We start from the raw sequence: 18,223 nt of genomic DNA, 5'->3' as shown, positions 1-18,223 counted from the left end.
AAATTTTTTTCTCAAGCCAAGTCTGGTGGCATATGCCTATAATCCTAGAGACTGGGAGGCTGAGGCAGGAGGATCATGAGTTTGAAATCAACCTGGGCTACATAGCAAGACCTTGTCTCAAAACTTTTTTCTCTCTCTTCTTTTTACTGTCCCTACTCTCTTTTTCTTTCTTTTTTTAAATATTCTATTTATTATTTTATGAGTGTATCGCCTGCATGTATGTGAGTGCACCTGTGTCATGCAATGCCGCGGAGGTCAGAAGAGGGTTTCGGATTCCCCTGGAACTGGAGTTAAGAATGGTTCGTAGCTGCCATGTGGGTGCTGGGAATTGAACCCAGGTCCTCTGCAAGAGCAGTCAGTGCTCTTAACTGCTGAGCCATCTCTCCAGCCCCCTCTCTTTTTCTTTTTCAAGTTCTCTCCCTTGAATTTTTTTTTTTTTTTTTTTTGGTCTTTTTGAAGCAGGGTCTCCCTGTAGCCCCAGCTGTCCTGGAACTCACTATGTAGACCAGGCTGGCCTTGAACTCACGGAGATCCGCCTGCATCTGCCTCCCAAGTTCTGGGACTACAGGTGTGCGCCACCACGCCTGGCTGAAAAATTTTTTAAGGTTTACTTTTTTATTTTTATTTTCTGTGTATAAATGTTTTGTCTGCAGGTATGTGAGTGTACCATGGGTGTGGAATGACATCAAAGGCCAGAAAAGGGTATCAGGATCTCTTGAAACTGGAGTTACAGTTACAGTTGTTGGCCACTATGTGGGTGCTGGGAACTGAATCCAGGTCTTCTGCAAGAGCAGCCAGTGCTCTTAACCACTGAGCCATCTCTCCAGCTCTCTCATAGTATTTTAAAAGCTTAAATTATTTTTTTACCTGATACCTAAAAGAATAAAACTTGTTTGAAATGTAGATTTTTTTTTGTCTTTTTTGAGACAGGGTCTGTGCTGTATGATAACATCTTCTGAGTCTGTGTCTTAGCATATATGTGCACACTCTGATGTTCCTATGGCATTTCTGTGTCTGTTAGAGGACTTTTCCATGTCAGTCATCATAGAGCTAGCTGCTCATTATTTTCATTGATGTGTAGAGCTGTGATACAGTTACAGCCAAGTTCAGGTCCAGTGTTCCAATGTCTTGTTTTTTCCCTTACCTGTGCCAACAATGGATGCTATTGTGTCTGGGTTTTTATTTCTGTTTTTTTTTTTTTTTTTTGAGACAGGGTCTCCCTGTAGCCCCAGCTGTCTTGGAACTTACTATGTAGACCAGGCTGGCCTTGAACTCACAGAGATATGCCTGCCTCTGTCTCCTGAGTGCTGGGATTAAAGGCATGCGCCACCACGCCCGGCCTATTGTGTTTTTAAAAAAAATCAGATTGGCAAAATTTTAACATTTGTGTGTGTGTGTGTGTGTGTGTGTGTGTGTGTATGGGTGTGTATGGGTGTGCACATGCCATGGTGCATATGTAGAAGTCAGAGAACAGTTTGTACAAGCCTGTTCTCTCTTCCACCATGTGGGGTCTGAGGATCAACTCAGGTCATTAAGTTGGGTAGCAGGTTCATTTACCCAATGAGCCATCTCACCAGCCCCAGATTAGCAAAATTGTAAATGATTGGTGCTTTAATTTAGTTCAGATGAAATGTGGCATATTTGCATGCACCTTTGTTTCTGCTTTCATAAGTGCCCTTATCTTTTGCCCACTCTTTAATTGAGCTGTTCCCCTTTTCTTATGGATTTATAAGCATTTTACTGTTTGTGGCCCAAACATTTTGGGTTTTTTAAAAACCACGTTAGGTTTTCTTTTTTTGAGATTATAAAGAAGTAAAGAAGTTAGAAAATTGGCAAGATAACAACTATCTAAAAGTCATCATACAGAGATAATCACTCTTAACACTTTGGAACACATTCTCACTTCTGTTTCCATATCTATTTATATGTACTGTCCATGCTGTATGTAGTTCATATTAAAGTTGCCTTATAGCTGGGTGTGGTGATGCATGCCTGAATTCCCAGCACTTGGGAGGTAGAGACAGGAGGAGGGAGTGTTTGAGGACAGCCTGATAAGATCCTGAAAGAAATAAATAGTAAATCCTGACTGCGGAAGCAGCTCTGCGTTGAGTCTGTTTCATTCACATGTGCTCATCATAAGGCTTCTGAAGATCTACAAATCAGAACTCCTCCTTGCGTTCTTTCCAGCTTCCTGGATTCTTTCTTCTAGTAGCTCCCAGGCCACTCATTTGCGTCTGTCACTGTGTAAAAAGATGTTAGCACCTGCTCTTGGGCTCCCAACGCCCTCAGGGCTCTCACTCATATCAGTGCTTTGTTTTGTTTTTTGAGGGGGGCTTATATCTATACATATATTTAAAATTAGATTAATTAAATTAATTAATTAATTTTTATGTGTATTATGCCTGCATGTATGTAAGTATACCCATGTCATGCAGTGCCCAAGGAGGACAGAAGAGGGCATCAGATCCCCTAGAATTGGAATTATGGACAGCTGCTAGCTGCCACGTGGGTGCTGGGATTTGAACCCAGGTCGTCAGGTCCTTTGCAAGAGCAACCAGTGCTTTTAACCACTGAACCATCTCTCCAACCCCTGGAGATGGTCATATTTTAAGACAGTCTCACTCACTCTGTAGCCCAGGCTGATCTTGAACTTGTGATCCTCCTGCCTCAGGCTTCCAGTGTTGGGGTTACAGAGTGCTGGAACTCCAAACAGGAGCCCCCACACCTGGCTACATGAGCATCTCTGCTGGGTCTTCTTTCCAGTTCATATCATTTGCCTCTTGAATTTTTTTTTTTGTAGTGATTTCAATGTGCTAAAGTTTGAGATTTTTATGTTGCTTTATTTTTCAACTTTTAAAACTTTTTATTTATTTATTTGGTCTTTTTGAGATAGGTTCTCCTGTAGCCCCAACTGGCCTGGAACTTCCAGGCTGGCCTCGAACTCACAGAGATCCACCTCCCTCTGCCTCCTGAGTGCTGGGACCAAAGGCGTGGGCTACCACGCCTGGCTATATTTATTTATTTTATGTGTATTTTGCCTGCATGTATGTAATAAGTGCACCCATGTTGTGCAGTGCTCACAGAGACCAGAAGAGGATGTCGGATCCCCTGGAACTAGAGTTACAAATGGTTGTTAGCCACTATGTGGGTACTGGGAACTGAACCAAGATCCTCTGCAAGAGCAGCCAGTGCTCTTAACCACTGAGCCATCCCTCCAGCCCCATTTTTCAACTTTCTCTAAAATATTTATTATATTTTATGTGTTTGTGTGTATTGTCTGCATGTATGTAAGTGCACTAATGTCATGCAGTGTCATTGGAGGTCAGAAGAGGAACTGGAGTTACAGACAGTTGATAGCTGCCATGTGGGTGTTGGGATTCAAACCCAGGTCCTCTGCAAGAGCAGCCAGTGCTTTTAATCACTGAGCTGTCTCTCCAGCCCCATTTTTCAACTTTTTTATAGAGTCCAGAATTTTGTATCCTATTAAGGGTGTTGATCCTATTCTAGAATTAGAAATGTATATACTAGGTGTGTGTGTGTGTGTGTGTGTGTGTGTGTGTTCATGTGTGCACATGTGTATAGGGGTGTACATGGAGGCCAGAGGTCAATGCCAGGTGTCTTCCTCAATTTCTTTCCATCTTATGTTTTGAGACAGGGTCTCTCGAACCCAGGGCTCATGCATTCAGCTAGGCTGACTAAACAGCCAGCAGCCCCAGGGATCCTCCTGTCTGTTCTTCAGTGCCTAGCTTTCTTTAAAAAAGATAGTTTCGGGCCAGGTGTGGTGGCGCATGCCTTTAATCCCAGCACTTGGGAGGCAGAGGCAGGTAGATCTCTGTGAGTTCAAGGCCAGCCTGGTCTACATAGTGAGTTCCAGGACAGCTGGGGCTACAGGGAGACCCTGTCTCAAAAAGGCCAAAAAACCAAAAAGATAGTTTCTGGGGATTCAGACTCAGGTCTTCATGTTTGCACAGCAAGCACTTTACTGAGTCATATCCCAGCACATAGAAAAATACTTCTTATATTTTCTAAAAATACCTGGTTGTTTTTTTTTTTTTACATTCATTTCAAAATCTACTTGCAATTTCTTTTTGCAAATGACACGAAGCAGAGCCTAACCTTTACTTTCTTCAAGTGGACAGCCAGGAATCTCAACAACACATTTGTTTGGTTTTCTTTGGTGCTGGGGATGGATACCCAGGGCCCTACATGTACCAAACAAACCTCCAGCCCAAGAATCAGAGTTTTTTTGTTGCTGTTATTTACTTGTTTGGAGGTTTGGGTTTGTTTTTTTTTTAATTTGTTTGTTTTTACTTTTTAAATTTTGGAGACAGTCTCATACTGTAGCCCAAGTTTTCTTATAACTCATGATGTAGCCCACACTGGCTTTGAATTCTTGGCAATTCTCTTACCTCAGCCTCCTAAGTGCTGAAAGTACAGGCATGAACCACCATAACCAGCTCTAATGTCAGGGTTTGTTTGTTTTTGTTTTTGTTTTGTTTTGTTTTGATTTGTGTGTATGTGTGTATTGCCTGCATGTGTGTAAGGGTACCCATGTCATGCAATGCCCACAGAGGACAGAAGAGGGCATTGGATCCCCTAGAACTGGAGTTATGGACAGTTGCTAGCCACCATGTGGGTGCTGGGGTTTAGTGCTCTTAACCACTGAGCAATCTCTCTAGTCCCCCAGTGTCAGTTTTTAAGCAACCCATCCTTGTTCACTAGCTGAGATGCTACCCTCATCTCTCTTGTCATCCTCTGATTTTGTTGGCTACCCTGTGTCATTTCCAGAGTTTTACTTATTTTATGCGCATAGTTATATCTGGGTAACTGTAGGCAGAGCTGCCATTATTTTTTTAAAACATTCCTTGCATATTTACCTTTTTGTGAAACTGCCTTTTTTTTTTTTTTGGTTTTTAAGGCATTTGTTTAGAATTATATGAACTCTATAGATTCATTTGGAAAGAGGAACCAGCAGCAATTCAGCTGTAGAGGGGAGGGGTAAGAAGTGGGACTAAAACAAGAACAGGTTACAGGAGGGGAGTAGATTGAACTGTGAAGGAGGGCATGGCAGGGAGTCATGTGGTATGGAGACTGGAAAGTTACTCCTGGGGATGGAGAACACTAGCTTCTTTTCTCTTCTCAGGGAGAAGCTAGTGAAAACACTGGTGGAGTTGCTGACCAACCAGGTGGAAGAGAAGATGGTGGTGGTGCTGGCCCTGCGCCTTCTTTACCTGCTCATGACCAAGCATGAGTGGCGTCCACTCTTTGCCAGGGAGGGTGGCATCTACGCTGTGCTGATCTGCATGCAAGAGTATAAGACATCTGTTTTGGTGCAGCAGGCAGGGCTGGCGGTGAGTGCGCTGGGCAGGATGGAGTGATGGGCTAGGCAGTTGGGGTGACTGCTGACCTCAAAGAGCTACTTTAGTAATTTGGACTAGGTTGTAGCTGTTGAAGTGGAAAGACACAGGTGGATTTCCAAGTGTGATCTAGATGGTCTTGGAGCTTGAGTGCATGATTGAAGAAGAGCAGAAGGGAGTTTTTAATAGTGATAGATTTAAGTTGAGCAGCAGATGCATGAGATGGCTATTTACTGAGAGTATTACAAGAAGAGGTGCCGTGAGGAGCCAGTCAGGAGTTTGGATTTTTGGAGGTGTTGACAGTCCTACCCCTTTTACTTTTTACTTTGTTATTCTTTTTAAAAGTGGAGATGTGTGATTCATCCCCATAGCTTTAACATTATTTTTATTTTATGTGTATGAGTGTTTTTACTGTACAAAATACCTGTGGAGGTCAGAAGAGAGCGTTAGATCCCCTGGAACTGGAGGTACAGACAGTTGTTAGTTGCCATGTGGGTGCTGGGAACCAAACCCAGGTCCTCTGCAAGAGCAGCCAGTGCTCTTAACTGCTAAACTCTCTCTCCAGTTCCTGTCCTACACTTACGGTTAGATGTACAGCTAAAGACTAACGTTCTGGATCTGACAGTACATTTGCCCCTTTTTATTTGAGTGATTCCCAGAAAATACTTCCTCACTGGATTTGGGTAGGGAAAAGGCAGCATTACTGTCAGCCTAAGGGATAAGGAAGGAAGGCCCTCGTCTAGGGGAGCTTCCAGAAGATTAGCTTCCTAACTGATCAGGAAGGAAATGCTGGCTGGTTGTGTGCTATGGGCATGAGGCACTATACAGCCAGTGTCCCTGAAGGGAACAAACAGGCCTCAGCTAGAGCAGTTCTGAGAATATAGCAACATGGATACCAGTCCATTCCCAGGGTGTTTCTTCCAGAGTTACAGCCCTCTACCAGCAGAGGCATTCTTCACTCTAATGTATAGTGCTTAGTTTTAATTCCCTTTATCTCTGTAGTATCAGTAAATGAGTCTTCATGTTACAAGTACTGTTCCTGTCATCCCAACTACTGTGCTTGTGAGACAGTTGAAGCCTTGTACAGAGGGTTAGACAGACATTGGATAAGGCCAGGGGACATTAAGTGTGGAAGTGTTGACACAGAGGCAGTCATTGGAGCCTTGACAGTGGACGAGTTTACCTAGGAAGAGAGAAAAGAAAAGAAGGGACAAAGAACTTGTTTTTGAGGACCAGGCAAAGAAATAAAAAGAGGAAAGAGGAAAACCAGAGGCTCTACAGACATGGAGCTCTGGAAAGGGAGTTCTTCACAAAGGAAGGAGTGGTCAGCTGAGATGGGAGGTGACTTTAAGGAAAGCCTCTGAAGACAGCTGGGTTGTGAATGGGCTGCATCCCATGGGGAGGTTTCAAAGGGGGCAGCCCACCCACCCAGGTAGCCTTGGTGTTGGGAGTCTAGGTGCAGAGAGAAATGGCCTCTGGATTTGTTGTTCATTCTTAGACTGTTTGGTTTGCTTCATCTCCTTCCCCCTCCCCTCCCCTCCCCTCCTTCCCCTTCCTCCCCTCTCTCCCTTCCCCTTCTTTCCCCTCCTCTGCCTTCCCCCCTCTTCCTGTCCCTTCCCCCTCCTGTTCCCTTGCCTCCCCTTTGCTCCCCCAATTTGATACCCTGTTGTCATCTGTCACACTACTTATTTTGCCAACAGTTTAGCTGCTCCAGAGTTTGAGGTCTAGAATGATGACTCTGGCTTCCCACTTCCTTTGAGGGTGGTACTGGGGATTGAACCCAGGGCCTTGCACATGCTGGTCAGGTACTCTATCACTGTACTGTATTCCCTTACTTCTTGTGGTGGCTCTGTGCACCCCTGACTTGGTTTTTATGTTCTCCTTGCAGGCGCTGAAGATGCTAGCCATTGCCAGCTCCTCGGAGATCCCCACTTTTGTCACTGGTCAAGAGGAGATCCCCACTTTTGTCACTGGCCAGTATTCTGTCCAACTTTTGTTTGATACCCAAATGACCAGAGAGATCTTCGCCAGCATTGACTCAGCAACACGCCCAGGCTCTGAGAGCTTGCTCCTCAGCGTCCCTGCAGCTGTGATCCTGATGCTGAATACCGAGGGGTCAGAGCATTACCTTCCACAGTCCAGATCCTTCTTATGTCCTAAAACCACTATTCCTCTCCCCAGGCTCATATGCATCACAGAAACTATGCCCACACGGTCACCTTTGGGGAAATACTCTCTGAGTGTCACTGGAAGAGAAGCCATGTTGTTTGGGTAGGGGTTTTCCAGAGAAGGCAGAGAAATGTGACTCTTTCATGGGATTGGGAGTAGTGGTCCAATATCAGGTGGTCAAGAGTCCTGCCTCAGAGGGACCCCTGTAGTATCTCCCTCCCCAGCCCAGCTGCAGGGCACACTATACTTTTTCCCCCTGCCTCTGAGGTATTCACTGTCAACTTCTTGGGTCACCCTCTTCCTCCCAGGTGCTCCTCTGCAGTGAGAAATGGCCTGCTTCTACTCAACCTGCTTTTGTGTAACCACCATACTCTGGGAGACCAGATTATAACCCAAGAGTTGAGAGACACCTTGTTTAGGCACTCGGGGATAGCACCGGGGACAGAACCCATGCCTACCACACGCACTATCCTCATGATGCTTCTCAATCGCTACTCAGAGCCGCAGAGCAGTCCTGAGCTAGCAGGTACCAGTGTGTATGTGTGATGGGAGGTTCTGCTGAGGAGCAATACAGTAGCAGGCTGTGGCCAGGAAGGGCAGGGTATACATTGCAGCCACTCACTGAAGGATGCTGGGATCTCTAGGAAATGAATGAAACTGTTGGTATTCAAGCTGGAGATGTTGGGGGGTGTGGTGTGTATGGGGCTGTGTAGCCCAAACTGACCTCGAGCTCAAGATCCTTTTGCCACTGTCTTTCAAGTGCTAGGAATACCAGTGTGTACCTTCATGCCTCAAGTTAGAGCTCAAGCAGAGCTTCCTGATCAGAAGGAGAATACTGTAGAATATGTGCAAGGAAATTACTTCGCTGTGCCTTACACCTTTGTGGAATCCCATCAGTCTTCGTTAGGTTTGATCCAGACCTGTTAGGAAGTAGAAAAGTTGAAATATAGGGAGGCTTTCTGTAGCAGAATTGCAATTTATGGTACAGAAAATTTGTGACTAGGTTGTATACTAAAGTGGTTGAGCACTTAACCTCATACTTAGAAGCCCTTCTTCTTCTAAGAGGGTTCAGGCTCCTGCATAACATTACAAAAGAAAGAAACAGAAAAGGAGAGAACAGAAAGTTTATGACTGGGAATGTGAACTCTTGTTATCACATGAAATCCTTTGCATTTTGCAAAACAGGTGAGAGGCTGGAGAGCTGGCTCAGAAGTTAAGAGCACTGGCTGCTCTTGCAGAGGTCCTGGATTCAGTTCTTAGCATCCACATGGTGTCTAACAACCTCTCCTAACTCCAGTTCTAGGCTTCTGACACCCTCTTGTGACCTCAGGCATTGCATGACATGGGTGTACATACATACACGTAAGCAAAACACTCATATACATACAATGAAAAGAATACATAAAAAGCCTAAGAAAACCCAGAAGTATGAACAGATACTGAAATAAGTAGTGTATCTTTTAGTCTGTGCACCTAAAGCTGCCACACTGGGCAGTTTGGAGATGTCTTGTAACAGCTACTGTTTATGATAACATTTACTAGTACAAGGTAACTGACTATGAGATTTAAAATGTGTATATTTGACTCAGCAATGTTCATTGTGCTAGATTATTTTTTTGTATTTTTGAGACAGGGTCTCCCTGTAGCCTTCAGCTGACCTAGAACTCATGATATAGACCAGACTGGCCTCGATCTCACAGAGATCTACCTGCCTCTGCCTTCAAAGTGCTGGGATGAAAGGTGTGTGCCACCATACCTGGCCTGTACTAGATTTTTTTCCAATTGTAGTTAGGTCTGTATTGGGAGCAGACAAGAAAATCTCTCATAATTTGGTAAACTATAGTAAACATTCTCAATATGGGGAAAAGGCTTGGGGTAACTCTCTGGACCATCCTGTTTCTTGGTTTGACTGACTTACGAGACCTCCTTTTCATGCACACTTTTTTCTCTGGTGTGTCTGGCCTGCAGCACTGGAGACCCCAAGCACCCAAGGTCAGGATGGGTCCCCTGAGTTACTGATTCGATCCCTGGTGGGGGACCCATTAGCAGAACTCTTCCTGGACTTGGAGCATGTGCTGTGCCGGGAGGGCAGCCCACGGTGTGCCATGAGGCCCCTCCTCAAGCGCCTGCAGCAGGAGAGCCAGCCCTTTCTCTTGTTGCTGCGGACTCTGGATGCCCCTGGGCCCAACCGAACTCTGCTGCTCACAGTACTCAGGTAAAGGGTCTGTCCAGGCACCCAAGCTCTGGGAGTGAGAGGCTGCAGAGACTTCACCTATTTTCATCTCCTTACCAGGGTCATGACCCGACTGCTGGATTACCCTGAGGCAGTGGTCCTCCCTTGGCATGAGGTCTTGGAGCCCTGCGTCAACTGCCTGAGCAGCCCCAGTAGTGACTCTGAGGTACCGGAGCCCTGGCAGGGGCTGGGGAGATAAGGCAGAAGTTGGGGGCACCACCTGCCTAGTGAGGTTCTAGGGGTACAACAGATCTGTAACAGGTCTGGGGGCACTGGGATCTAAATAGTGAGTAGAGGAAGGCTTGAATCACCCAGGAGTCTTGGAACTCTTCAAATCAAGGTTTTACCTGGACTTTAGATTCTGGATTTAGTAGAAGTCCACACTCACCAATCCAGACAGACCTAGGCAAAGATAGACTCTTGGGATAGCTTGCCACTGGCAGGAAGAAGCCTGGGAAACTTCCTGAACTCTGCCATTATCAGGTCATCTGGAGTCCTAGCATCTCCGCATTCTGTTCCACTCTGTCCTTGATACTCTTCCCTGGGCTTTCTCAGCCACTACGCTTCCTTCCCCAGCCCTTGCCCTGACATGCCCTGTCCTTTCTTTCCCATAAACTTATCCGTGTGGCTGTGGGCTCAGATTATTCAGAAGCTGACCTGCTTCCTGCATCGCCTGGCTTTGATGCATAAAGACTATGCGGTAGTGCTCTGCTGCCTGGGAGCTAAAGAGACCCTCTCCAAAGTCATGGACAAGCACTCAGCTCAGCTCCTGCTGGCCTCCGAGCTTCGGGACATGGTGACAGAGTGTGAGAAATATGCCCAACTCTATAGTAAGCTCACCTCAAGCATCCTGGCTGGCTGCATTCAGGTGAGGGGCGATTTGTGGGTGTAGAGCTGTGAAAATAAAAGCCAGAAGCAAGGGAAGGGGACTCCACGTGTCCCTCTCTGGGATCCCTGTTTGGCAGAAGTGGCAGCAAATCTGGGCCACTTGTTTCCTAACCTTTACCTCACATAGCCCTGTCAGAATTTGGCAAGAAAGGGGTTGAGTGTTCTGTTGCCTCTTGACCCCCTTTCTCTGAGTTTCTGAGCATTTGTCTTTCTCTTCCTGCCCACCCCTCTCATATTCTGACTGCAGATGGTACTGGGCCAGATTGAAGACCACAGACGAACCTACCAACCTATCAATATCCCCTTCTTTGATGTGTTCCTCAGGCATCTCTGCCAGGGTTAGTGCCATCCTGCTTCCTCCTGGCTCCTACCCAGCATCTGTCTTCCCCTTCTACAGTCCTCCTCCTTATTTCTTACCATGCTGTGACCTCCACCCCTTCCCACTTTCCCCCAGGCTCCAGTGTGGAAATGAAGGAGCACAAGTGCTGGGAGAAGGTAGAAGTGTCCTCTAACCCACATCGGGCCAGCAAGCTGATGGACCGCAACCCCAAGACCTACTGGGAGTCCAACGGCAGCACTGGGTCCCACTATATCACCTTGCACATGCACCGAGGCGTTCTTATTAGGTGTGAAGCCACTCCTGCATTATGTGAATACAAATATTCTGATATGCACCAATATACCTCCCCAAGTCACTGGCCCACACCTCCATTGGTAACCCTATCCCTGATGGACATATTCCAACTCACTTTGTACAGTGAAAATACCATTTATACATTGGCCTACCCTTGCTGTGCTATCTAGACATCCCCTCACTCTCTGAGCTTGGCAATTGGTACCCTAAGAGGTACAGATATCAGATGTGCTTAGAGATCAATGACTCACTTATCTACTCTTCCCATGGGTATTTGTTCAATGCCAAGAATGCTGAACACTGTATAATTAGGGTCTGGAGGTACAAGGACAAAAAGATATGGTTTCTGCACCCAGAGAATGTGCAGTCTAGTTGAGGAGCCAGACTAGAAAACCAGTTACAAATGCCAAGCATGATGGTACATGTCTATAATCCCATCCCTCTGGAGGCTGAAGCAGGAGGATTAGGAGTTCAAGGCCAGCTTGGGCTACATATTGAGACTTTATATCGAAAGAAAGGGGTGGGGGCAGAGAAATAAAACAGCATAAAAAGAAAGTGGTGTGGTCCAGGCAATGCAGTGCCTATCATTCCAGCTACTTGGGAGATGGAGGTAGGAAGATCTGAACCCCAGTCAAAGCCAAGCAGGTCAACATATAGAGGGAGATCTTGTTGAGAGATTGGAGGGCCAGGAGAAGGGATCCTGGGGCTATTGTGTCAGAGAAGGCTTCCAAAAGGGTTGACTGAGCCAAAGTTTGAAGTTGAAATTAGCTAAGTAGAAGAACTCGATATAAGAGGCAGAGAGGCAGTGCACAAAGTGGAAGAAACGATGCTGTGCTGGGGGAAGTTTTAAATATATTTGTCTGGAATGAAGAGCTTGTATATCAGAGTAACAGGAGATGAAGCCTGAAAAGTAGGAGATGCAGGTCAGTTTTGTGAGCTAGGAAATTTGAACTCTATTATGAAACTCGGCAGGGGTGCATTGAAGGATTTAAAGAGAAGAGACAAAAATAGATTTATGTGTATGAATATTTTGCCTGCATGTATGTTAAGTGCACACACAATTCCCATGGAGACCAGAAGAGGATGTCAAATCCCTTGGAACTGGAGTCATGGATGGTTGTTAGCTACCATATGGGTGCTGGGACTTGAACCCAGGCCCTCTGCAAGAATAGCCAATGCTCTTAATATCTGTGCTCTCTCTCCAGCCCCAAAACTAGATTTTTGGGGGAAGCTACTTAGGTAATCATGAAACTTTAGGTTGAAGGCTAGGAAAAAGGGTGGTAGAAGGGTTATGTGGTGATCACTTTAAGAAGTGTTTGATGTATCCAGCTAGGAAGAGGGACTGAAGGGGCAGAGGTAGACTGTGAGCAAAGGTTGGATCTACTGGACTTGCTATTGATTGGAGGAAAGCCATTTCCAAGTAGGTGGCAATAAGAAGGCGTGTGTGGACATATTGTTCCCTGACTTTGAGGTGCCTCCTGGACATGACATGGGAATATCTGTCACATACACAGCTTGGCATTAATTTGTCATTGAAACTATGAGTTTAAATGAAACCACTTGGAAGAAATATAAAGGGAAAAGCTGAAGACAGGTGTGTCAGGGACCAGAAAAGGAAGTAGTGGGACAAAGTAGTTTTGAACTAAGGCTAAGGTCCTAGCTTTGACTGACTCCTCTCTCCTCTCTCAGGCAGCTGACTCTGCTTGTGGCCAGTGAGGATTCAAGTTATATGCCAGCCAGGGTGGTGGTGTTTGGGGGTGACAGTACCAACTGCATCAGCACCGAGCTTAACACGGTGGGTCCCTTGTGCCACCCCTTCACTGTGCTCCCCATTCCTCCATGTCTTACAAGCCTGTTGGGAAGACCCAGTCCCTGGGGAACGGCTCTCTGTTAACTTCTGGGAAGGCCTCCTCTCACTAGCAGTGAGTGGAATTAGAAAGATGGAGCCACATGGGTCACAGGGCTCAGTGCAGAGGTAAAGGGCATGGGCCAGACTTGTTTGAATTGCTACAACAGTCCTTATGACTCCACTTCTTTTTATTTTATTTTACTTATTTTATTTTGGGGGTTTGGTTTTTTTGTTTATTTTGTTTTGTTTTTCTGAAACAGGGTCTCACTATGTAGTCCTAGCTGGCCTTGAACTCGCTATATAGACCAGAAATCTACCTGCCTCTGCCTTGCTAGTGCTGGGATTGAAAATGTACACTACCATGTCTGGCTTTATTTTATTTTTGTCTTTTTGAGACAGGGTCTCCTTATAGCCCCAGCTGGCCTGGAACTCACTGTGTAGACTAGGCTGGCCTCAATCTCATGGAGATCCGCCTGCCTCTGCCTCCTGAGTGCTGGGACTAAAGGCGTGCACCACCAAGCCTGGCTCATATTTTTAATTATGTGTATGTGTATGTGTGTGTCTGTGCACGTGTGCATGCAGGTAACCATGGGACCAGGAAGAGGGTGTCAGATCCCTTAAGCTGGAGTTATAAGCATTTGTGAGCTGCCCAACATGGTTGCTGGGAACCAAACTTGGGTCCTCTGCAGGAGCAGTACATGCTCTTAACCACTGAGCTGTCTTTTCAGCCCTATCTCCACTTCTAAATGTGACAGTTTTTTCTCTCCTGCCCTGTCAGGTAAATGTGATGCCCTCTGCCAGCCGGGTGACCCTCCTGGAGAATCTGAACCGCTTCTGGCCCATCATCCAGATTCGCATAAAGCGCTGCCAGCAGGTGGGGCCAGGAAGAGGCCAGGGACTAAACACTGGGACATAGCTCAGGGTCTCTAGAGCTCTGGCCTCTCCAACAGTTGGAGGCCCGGGCTTTAGCCAGGCTCCTCCCTGGTTAGCATGGGAGACGACCTGGAAACCTGTTGAATTCCAGAGATGTGGGGCTATCCAAGCACCTCTAGGGAATTCAGGGCTCGAAGCCTGGCTTTGTAGTACATAGTAGCTGTGTGTGTTGCAGGGTGGCATCGACACTCGGGTTCGGGGTGTGGAGGTCCTGGGCCCAAAGCCCACTTTTTGGCCATTGTTCCGGGAACAGCTCTGTCGCCGTACTTGTCTCTTCTACACAATTCGGGCACAAGCTTGGAGCCGGGACATAGCAGAGGACCGCCGGCGCCTCCTGCAGCTCTGTCCCAGGTGGGCATGCCACTGTAGGAAGTAGGCTGGGCATGATGGCGCTTGCCTTTAATCCCAGCACTTGGGAGGCAGGGGCAGGCAGATCTCTGTGAGTTCAAGGCCAGCCTGGTCTACATAGTGAGTTCCAGGCCAGTTGGGGCTACAGAGAGACCCTGTCTTAAAAAGACCAAAAAAAAAAAAGAAAAAAAAAAGTAGGGGGCAGGAGAGATGCAACCATCTACTCTACTGTAAGAAGCAGGGGGCAGGGGACATGCTTCAGTGGGAACCTGAGAGGTGAAACTGCAGGAGAAGTTGAACACAGGGAAAGGAACAGGAGTGGGCTCATCAGGAGTTGATCTGCACTTGAGCAGAGGCCTAGGGAAATCTGTCTTTAATATGGCCTCACACTGTGTGTTCCCAGACTGAACAGAGTTTTGCGTCATGAACAGAATTTTGCTGATCGCTTCCTCCCTGATGACGAGGCTGCCCAAGCACTGGGCAAGACCTGCTGGGAGGCGCTGGTCAGCCCCCTGGTGCAGAACATCACCTCTCCCGGTAACCACTCCCACACCTGGCTCATGCACCAGCCCTACAGTAACTCTTGGGGATCACCTGAGATTAACTCACAGTTCTCTTGGTTCCTGTATTTGCCCCTGAAGACCAGTCACCTCAGTGTTCCTCTCTCCTTCCCACCCCAGGGACTGCTCCCTGAGACTCCTGTATTTGAAACTTCCCCTCCACGCCACCCCTGCCCTGTTACCATGTCCCCAGGCTCCAGCTGAAGCCAACCTTGGTGAGGGAGGACTAGGGCTCTGCTGCCTCCAAGCCTTTTTGTACAGTTGTATCCCCCGCCCCCCCAGCTATCTGTCCCCATTTCCCACAGACACCTGCTCCTGACCTGTCTTTCAGATGCGGAAGGTGTGAGCTCCCTGGGATGGCTGCTAGACCAGTACTTAGAGCAGAGGGAGAGCTCTCGGGTCCCTCAGAGTCAGGCAGCATCCTTTACTTCTCGAGTTCGCCGTCTTTGCCACTTGCTGGTGCATGTAGAGCCCCCTCCTGGGCCTTCGGCTGAGCCCTCCACCCGGCCCTGTGAGTCTGTGTGGCCTGTTGAGCTGAGAATCTGTGCTGTGGGGTTATCTGGCTCCTTCCTCTCTGTCTTTCTAGGCCACTGGGGCCTTTTGACCTTTCCACGAGATAAGCACCCAAGACCCCTGGACTCACTCAGGGATGAAGTAGAGCTCCTCCTTTGCCCTGTTTCCACAGCCAGCAAGAATAGTAAGAGTCGGGATCAAAGCCTGGTGCTGTCACCAGTCCTGCTGAGCAGCAGCCTGAGGAACATCACCCAGTGCTGGCTGAGTGTGGTACAGGAGCAGGTGGGCTGAGGCAAGCTGAAGGCAGACGGGATGGGACGTTGGAGGGTGGCCTGCCTTTATGTCATTTCTTGCTGTTTCACCTCAGGTCAGTAGATTCCTGGCTGCAGCCTGGAGGGCCCCAGACTTCATGCTTCATTATTGTAAGCTCTACGAACGTTTGCAAAGAGCGGGCTCAGAGCTGTTTGGGCCTCGGGCAGCCTTCACTCTGGCTCTGCGCAGTGGCTTCTCTGGAGCCCTGCTGCAGCAATCCTTCCTCACGGCTGCCCATGTAAGTCCTGCCACCTACCAGGCCTCTGTCAGCTCCTGTCCCATGTTTTTCTTCTGCCCTGCCCTTTCCTCCCCACTCCATCTCAGACACTTTTCCTCGCTCATGGGCTGTCCGATGCCGTTTCCATTGTCCCCAGGTGAGTGAGCAGTTTGCTAGGTACATTGACCAGCAAATCCAGGGTGGCCTGCTTGGTGGAGCCCCTGGACTGGAAATGCTGGGGCGGCTTCAGCAGCACCTGGAGCCCATCATGGTCCTTTCTGGCCTGGAGCTGGCCACTACTTTTGAACACTTCTATCAGTGAGTCCTGCTCTGTAGAGGTAGGGACGGGAGGCCTAGAGGCCAAGGAAGGGAAAGATTTGTCTTAGGAGGTAAGGGAGAAGGTAGTGGGGAAAGTTAAGATGTGGAGATGGCCGTACACTGGTGGAAAAGGAGTGGGAAGAGATGAAGTGGGTCCTATGACTCAGACAAGCTACAACACAGAGACTTAGCCTCTGGAGGGTAAGGCTGGGCCTGGGCTATGCCAGCACACACACTGAGACCTGGCCCTGTCTGTCTGTTGCAGGCACTACATGGCCGACCGTCTCCTGAGCTTGGGCTCAAGCTGGCTGGAGGGGGCTGTGCTGGAGCAGATTGGCCTCTGCTTCCCCAATCGCCTCCCCCAGCTGATGCTGCAGAGCCTGAGTGCCTCGGAGGAGCTGCAGCACCAGTTCCACCTCTTCCAGCTCCAGCAGCTTGACAGGCTATTCTTAGAGCAGGAGGATGAGGAACAGGGGCTGGAGGAAGAGGTAAGAGCATTGGAAAAAGAACGGAGAGCAAGAGAAGACCAGACTCCAGAAGGAGCTCATGGGCCCTTGCAATCTTTCTGTTCCTTAGGAAGAAGACAAGGGACAGGAGGCTGAGGAAGAACTATTCATAGAAGAGCCAACAGTTTCTGTACTGGTCCTGTCACCACGCTGCTGGCCGGTCTCCCCAGCCTGCTACCTGCACCATCCCAGAAAGTGCCTTCCCACAGAATTCTGTGATGCCCTTGACCGGTTCTCCACCTTCTACAGCCACAGTGAGGAGCTAGGGAGAGGAGCTGGAGATTGGGATGAAATTTGGGGTGGCAACAGAGGACATCAGACGGGTGTGCAGAAGGAAGAGGTGGTTTCTAGGTCCAGCACTTTCTCAGGGGAGGTGCAGAAGTGTGGGAGTGGCTTCATGAATTCCTGTTCTTAGTTTCTTCAACGACTGTAAATTTGTTCTTTTGGCCTTTCTGCTTCATGTTGTATGCTTGCCTAGCGTTCAGACTTTGGAACTGGCTGCTCTTGTAAAAAGATTTGAGGCTGTTTATCCCTCCCATAATTTTAATTGCGTCCTATAGGATTTTTTTGACTATTTTTTTATTGGTATATAACTAGTATATAGTAAAATGCATAAATCTTTCTTTTCTACTTTTTTATTTTTTTGTAAAATTTTTATTGAATTTTTGTGTATTTCATATAGCACATCTTAATCATCTTTATGCCCCCTTCCCCAATGGCATCCTCCTGTAGTCCCCCTTTTTATTATTTTTTAAATTTTATGTGTATGAGTGTTTTGCCTGGGTGGATATACACACACCACATGTGTGCAATGCCTTTGGAAGCCAGAAGAGGGTGTCAGATCCTCTGAAACTGGAGTTAAGATGGTTAATTGCCATTTGGGTACATGGAACTGAACCCAAGTCCTCTGCAAGAGCAGCCAGTGATCTTAACCCCTTAGTCATCTTTCCAGCCCCAAATGTATAAATCTTAACCACAGGCTTACTGAGTTTTTATACCTATATGCAGCCATGCACCCACCCCAGATCAAGACATAGAACATTCCCAGCACACAGCAGGCTTCTCCTTCACAACCCTTTCCAGTTAATATCTTCCTTTTATTTTTCCTTTTATCACTATAAATTTTCACCTGCATTTGCATATTATATAAATGGGGTCATGGGGTATGTGTTGTGATGTGTCTGATTTCTTGCACACAATGAAGTGTCTATGAGAATTATCTGTCTGTTTTATCATTAGCTTTTGTTCTTTGTTATTGCTGTCATATTCCATTATATGAATACATGAATCTTTCCTGTTAGTGGACATTTAGGATGTTCCATAGGTTTTTTTTTATTGAAATATTTTTTTTTTTTTTTTTTAGAACGGGGCTCCCTTTAGCCCCCC

At 47.2% G+C, this 18,223-nt stretch overlaps 1 protein-coding gene across 7 annotated transcripts in view; it reads left to right on the top strand.

Moving 5' to 3' along the window:
- The window catches only part of Cul9 (cullin 9), a 52,862-nt gene that overhangs the window by 7,895 nt on the left and 26,744 nt on the right, over window positions 1-18,223 (top strand). For 6 of the 7 annotated variants that reach the window (XM_008829087.2, XM_008829086.2, XM_017797151.2 and 3 more), the window contains 18 exons: window positions 5,144-5,351; window positions 7,246-7,472; window positions 7,835-8,052; window positions 9,495-9,741; window positions 9,820-9,925; window positions 10,400-10,627; window positions 10,895-10,985; window positions 11,102-11,273; window positions 12,971-13,076; window positions 13,909-14,004; window positions 14,239-14,414; window positions 14,815-14,948; window positions 15,303-15,482; window positions 15,657-15,766; window positions 15,852-16,034; window positions 16,171-16,331; window positions 16,597-16,819; window positions 16,908-17,091. In XM_008829087.2, coding sequence (XP_008827309.1) covers window positions 5,144-5,351; window positions 7,246-7,472; window positions 7,835-8,052; window positions 9,495-9,741; window positions 9,820-9,925; window positions 10,400-10,627; window positions 10,895-10,985; window positions 11,102-11,273; window positions 12,971-13,076; window positions 13,909-14,004; window positions 14,239-14,414; window positions 14,815-14,948; window positions 15,303-15,482; window positions 15,657-15,766; window positions 15,852-16,034; window positions 16,171-16,331; window positions 16,597-16,819; window positions 16,908-17,091 — 3,050 coding nt within the window. The remainder of the gene's footprint in view (window positions 1-5,143; window positions 5,352-7,245; window positions 7,473-7,834; window positions 8,053-9,494; window positions 9,742-9,819; window positions 9,926-10,399; window positions 10,628-10,894; window positions 10,986-11,101; window positions 11,274-12,970; window positions 13,077-13,908; window positions 14,005-14,238; window positions 14,415-14,814; window positions 14,949-15,302; window positions 15,483-15,656; window positions 15,767-15,851; window positions 16,035-16,170; window positions 16,332-16,596; window positions 16,820-16,907; window positions 17,092-18,223) is intronic. The other variant, XM_017797154.2, reaches the window with a different exon arrangement.

This window comes from Nannospalax galili, unplaced genomic scaffold (genome assembly GCF_000622305.1).
Source record: "Nannospalax galili isolate Female #2095 unplaced genomic scaffold, S.galili_v1.0 scaffold653, whole genome shotgun sequence".
Classification (NCBI taxonomy): domain Eukaryota; kingdom Metazoa; phylum Chordata; class Mammalia; order Rodentia; family Spalacidae; genus Nannospalax; species Nannospalax galili.
The sequence above is the reverse complement of the archived record's forward strand: the minus strand, read 5'-3'. Positions and strand labels throughout refer to the sequence as shown.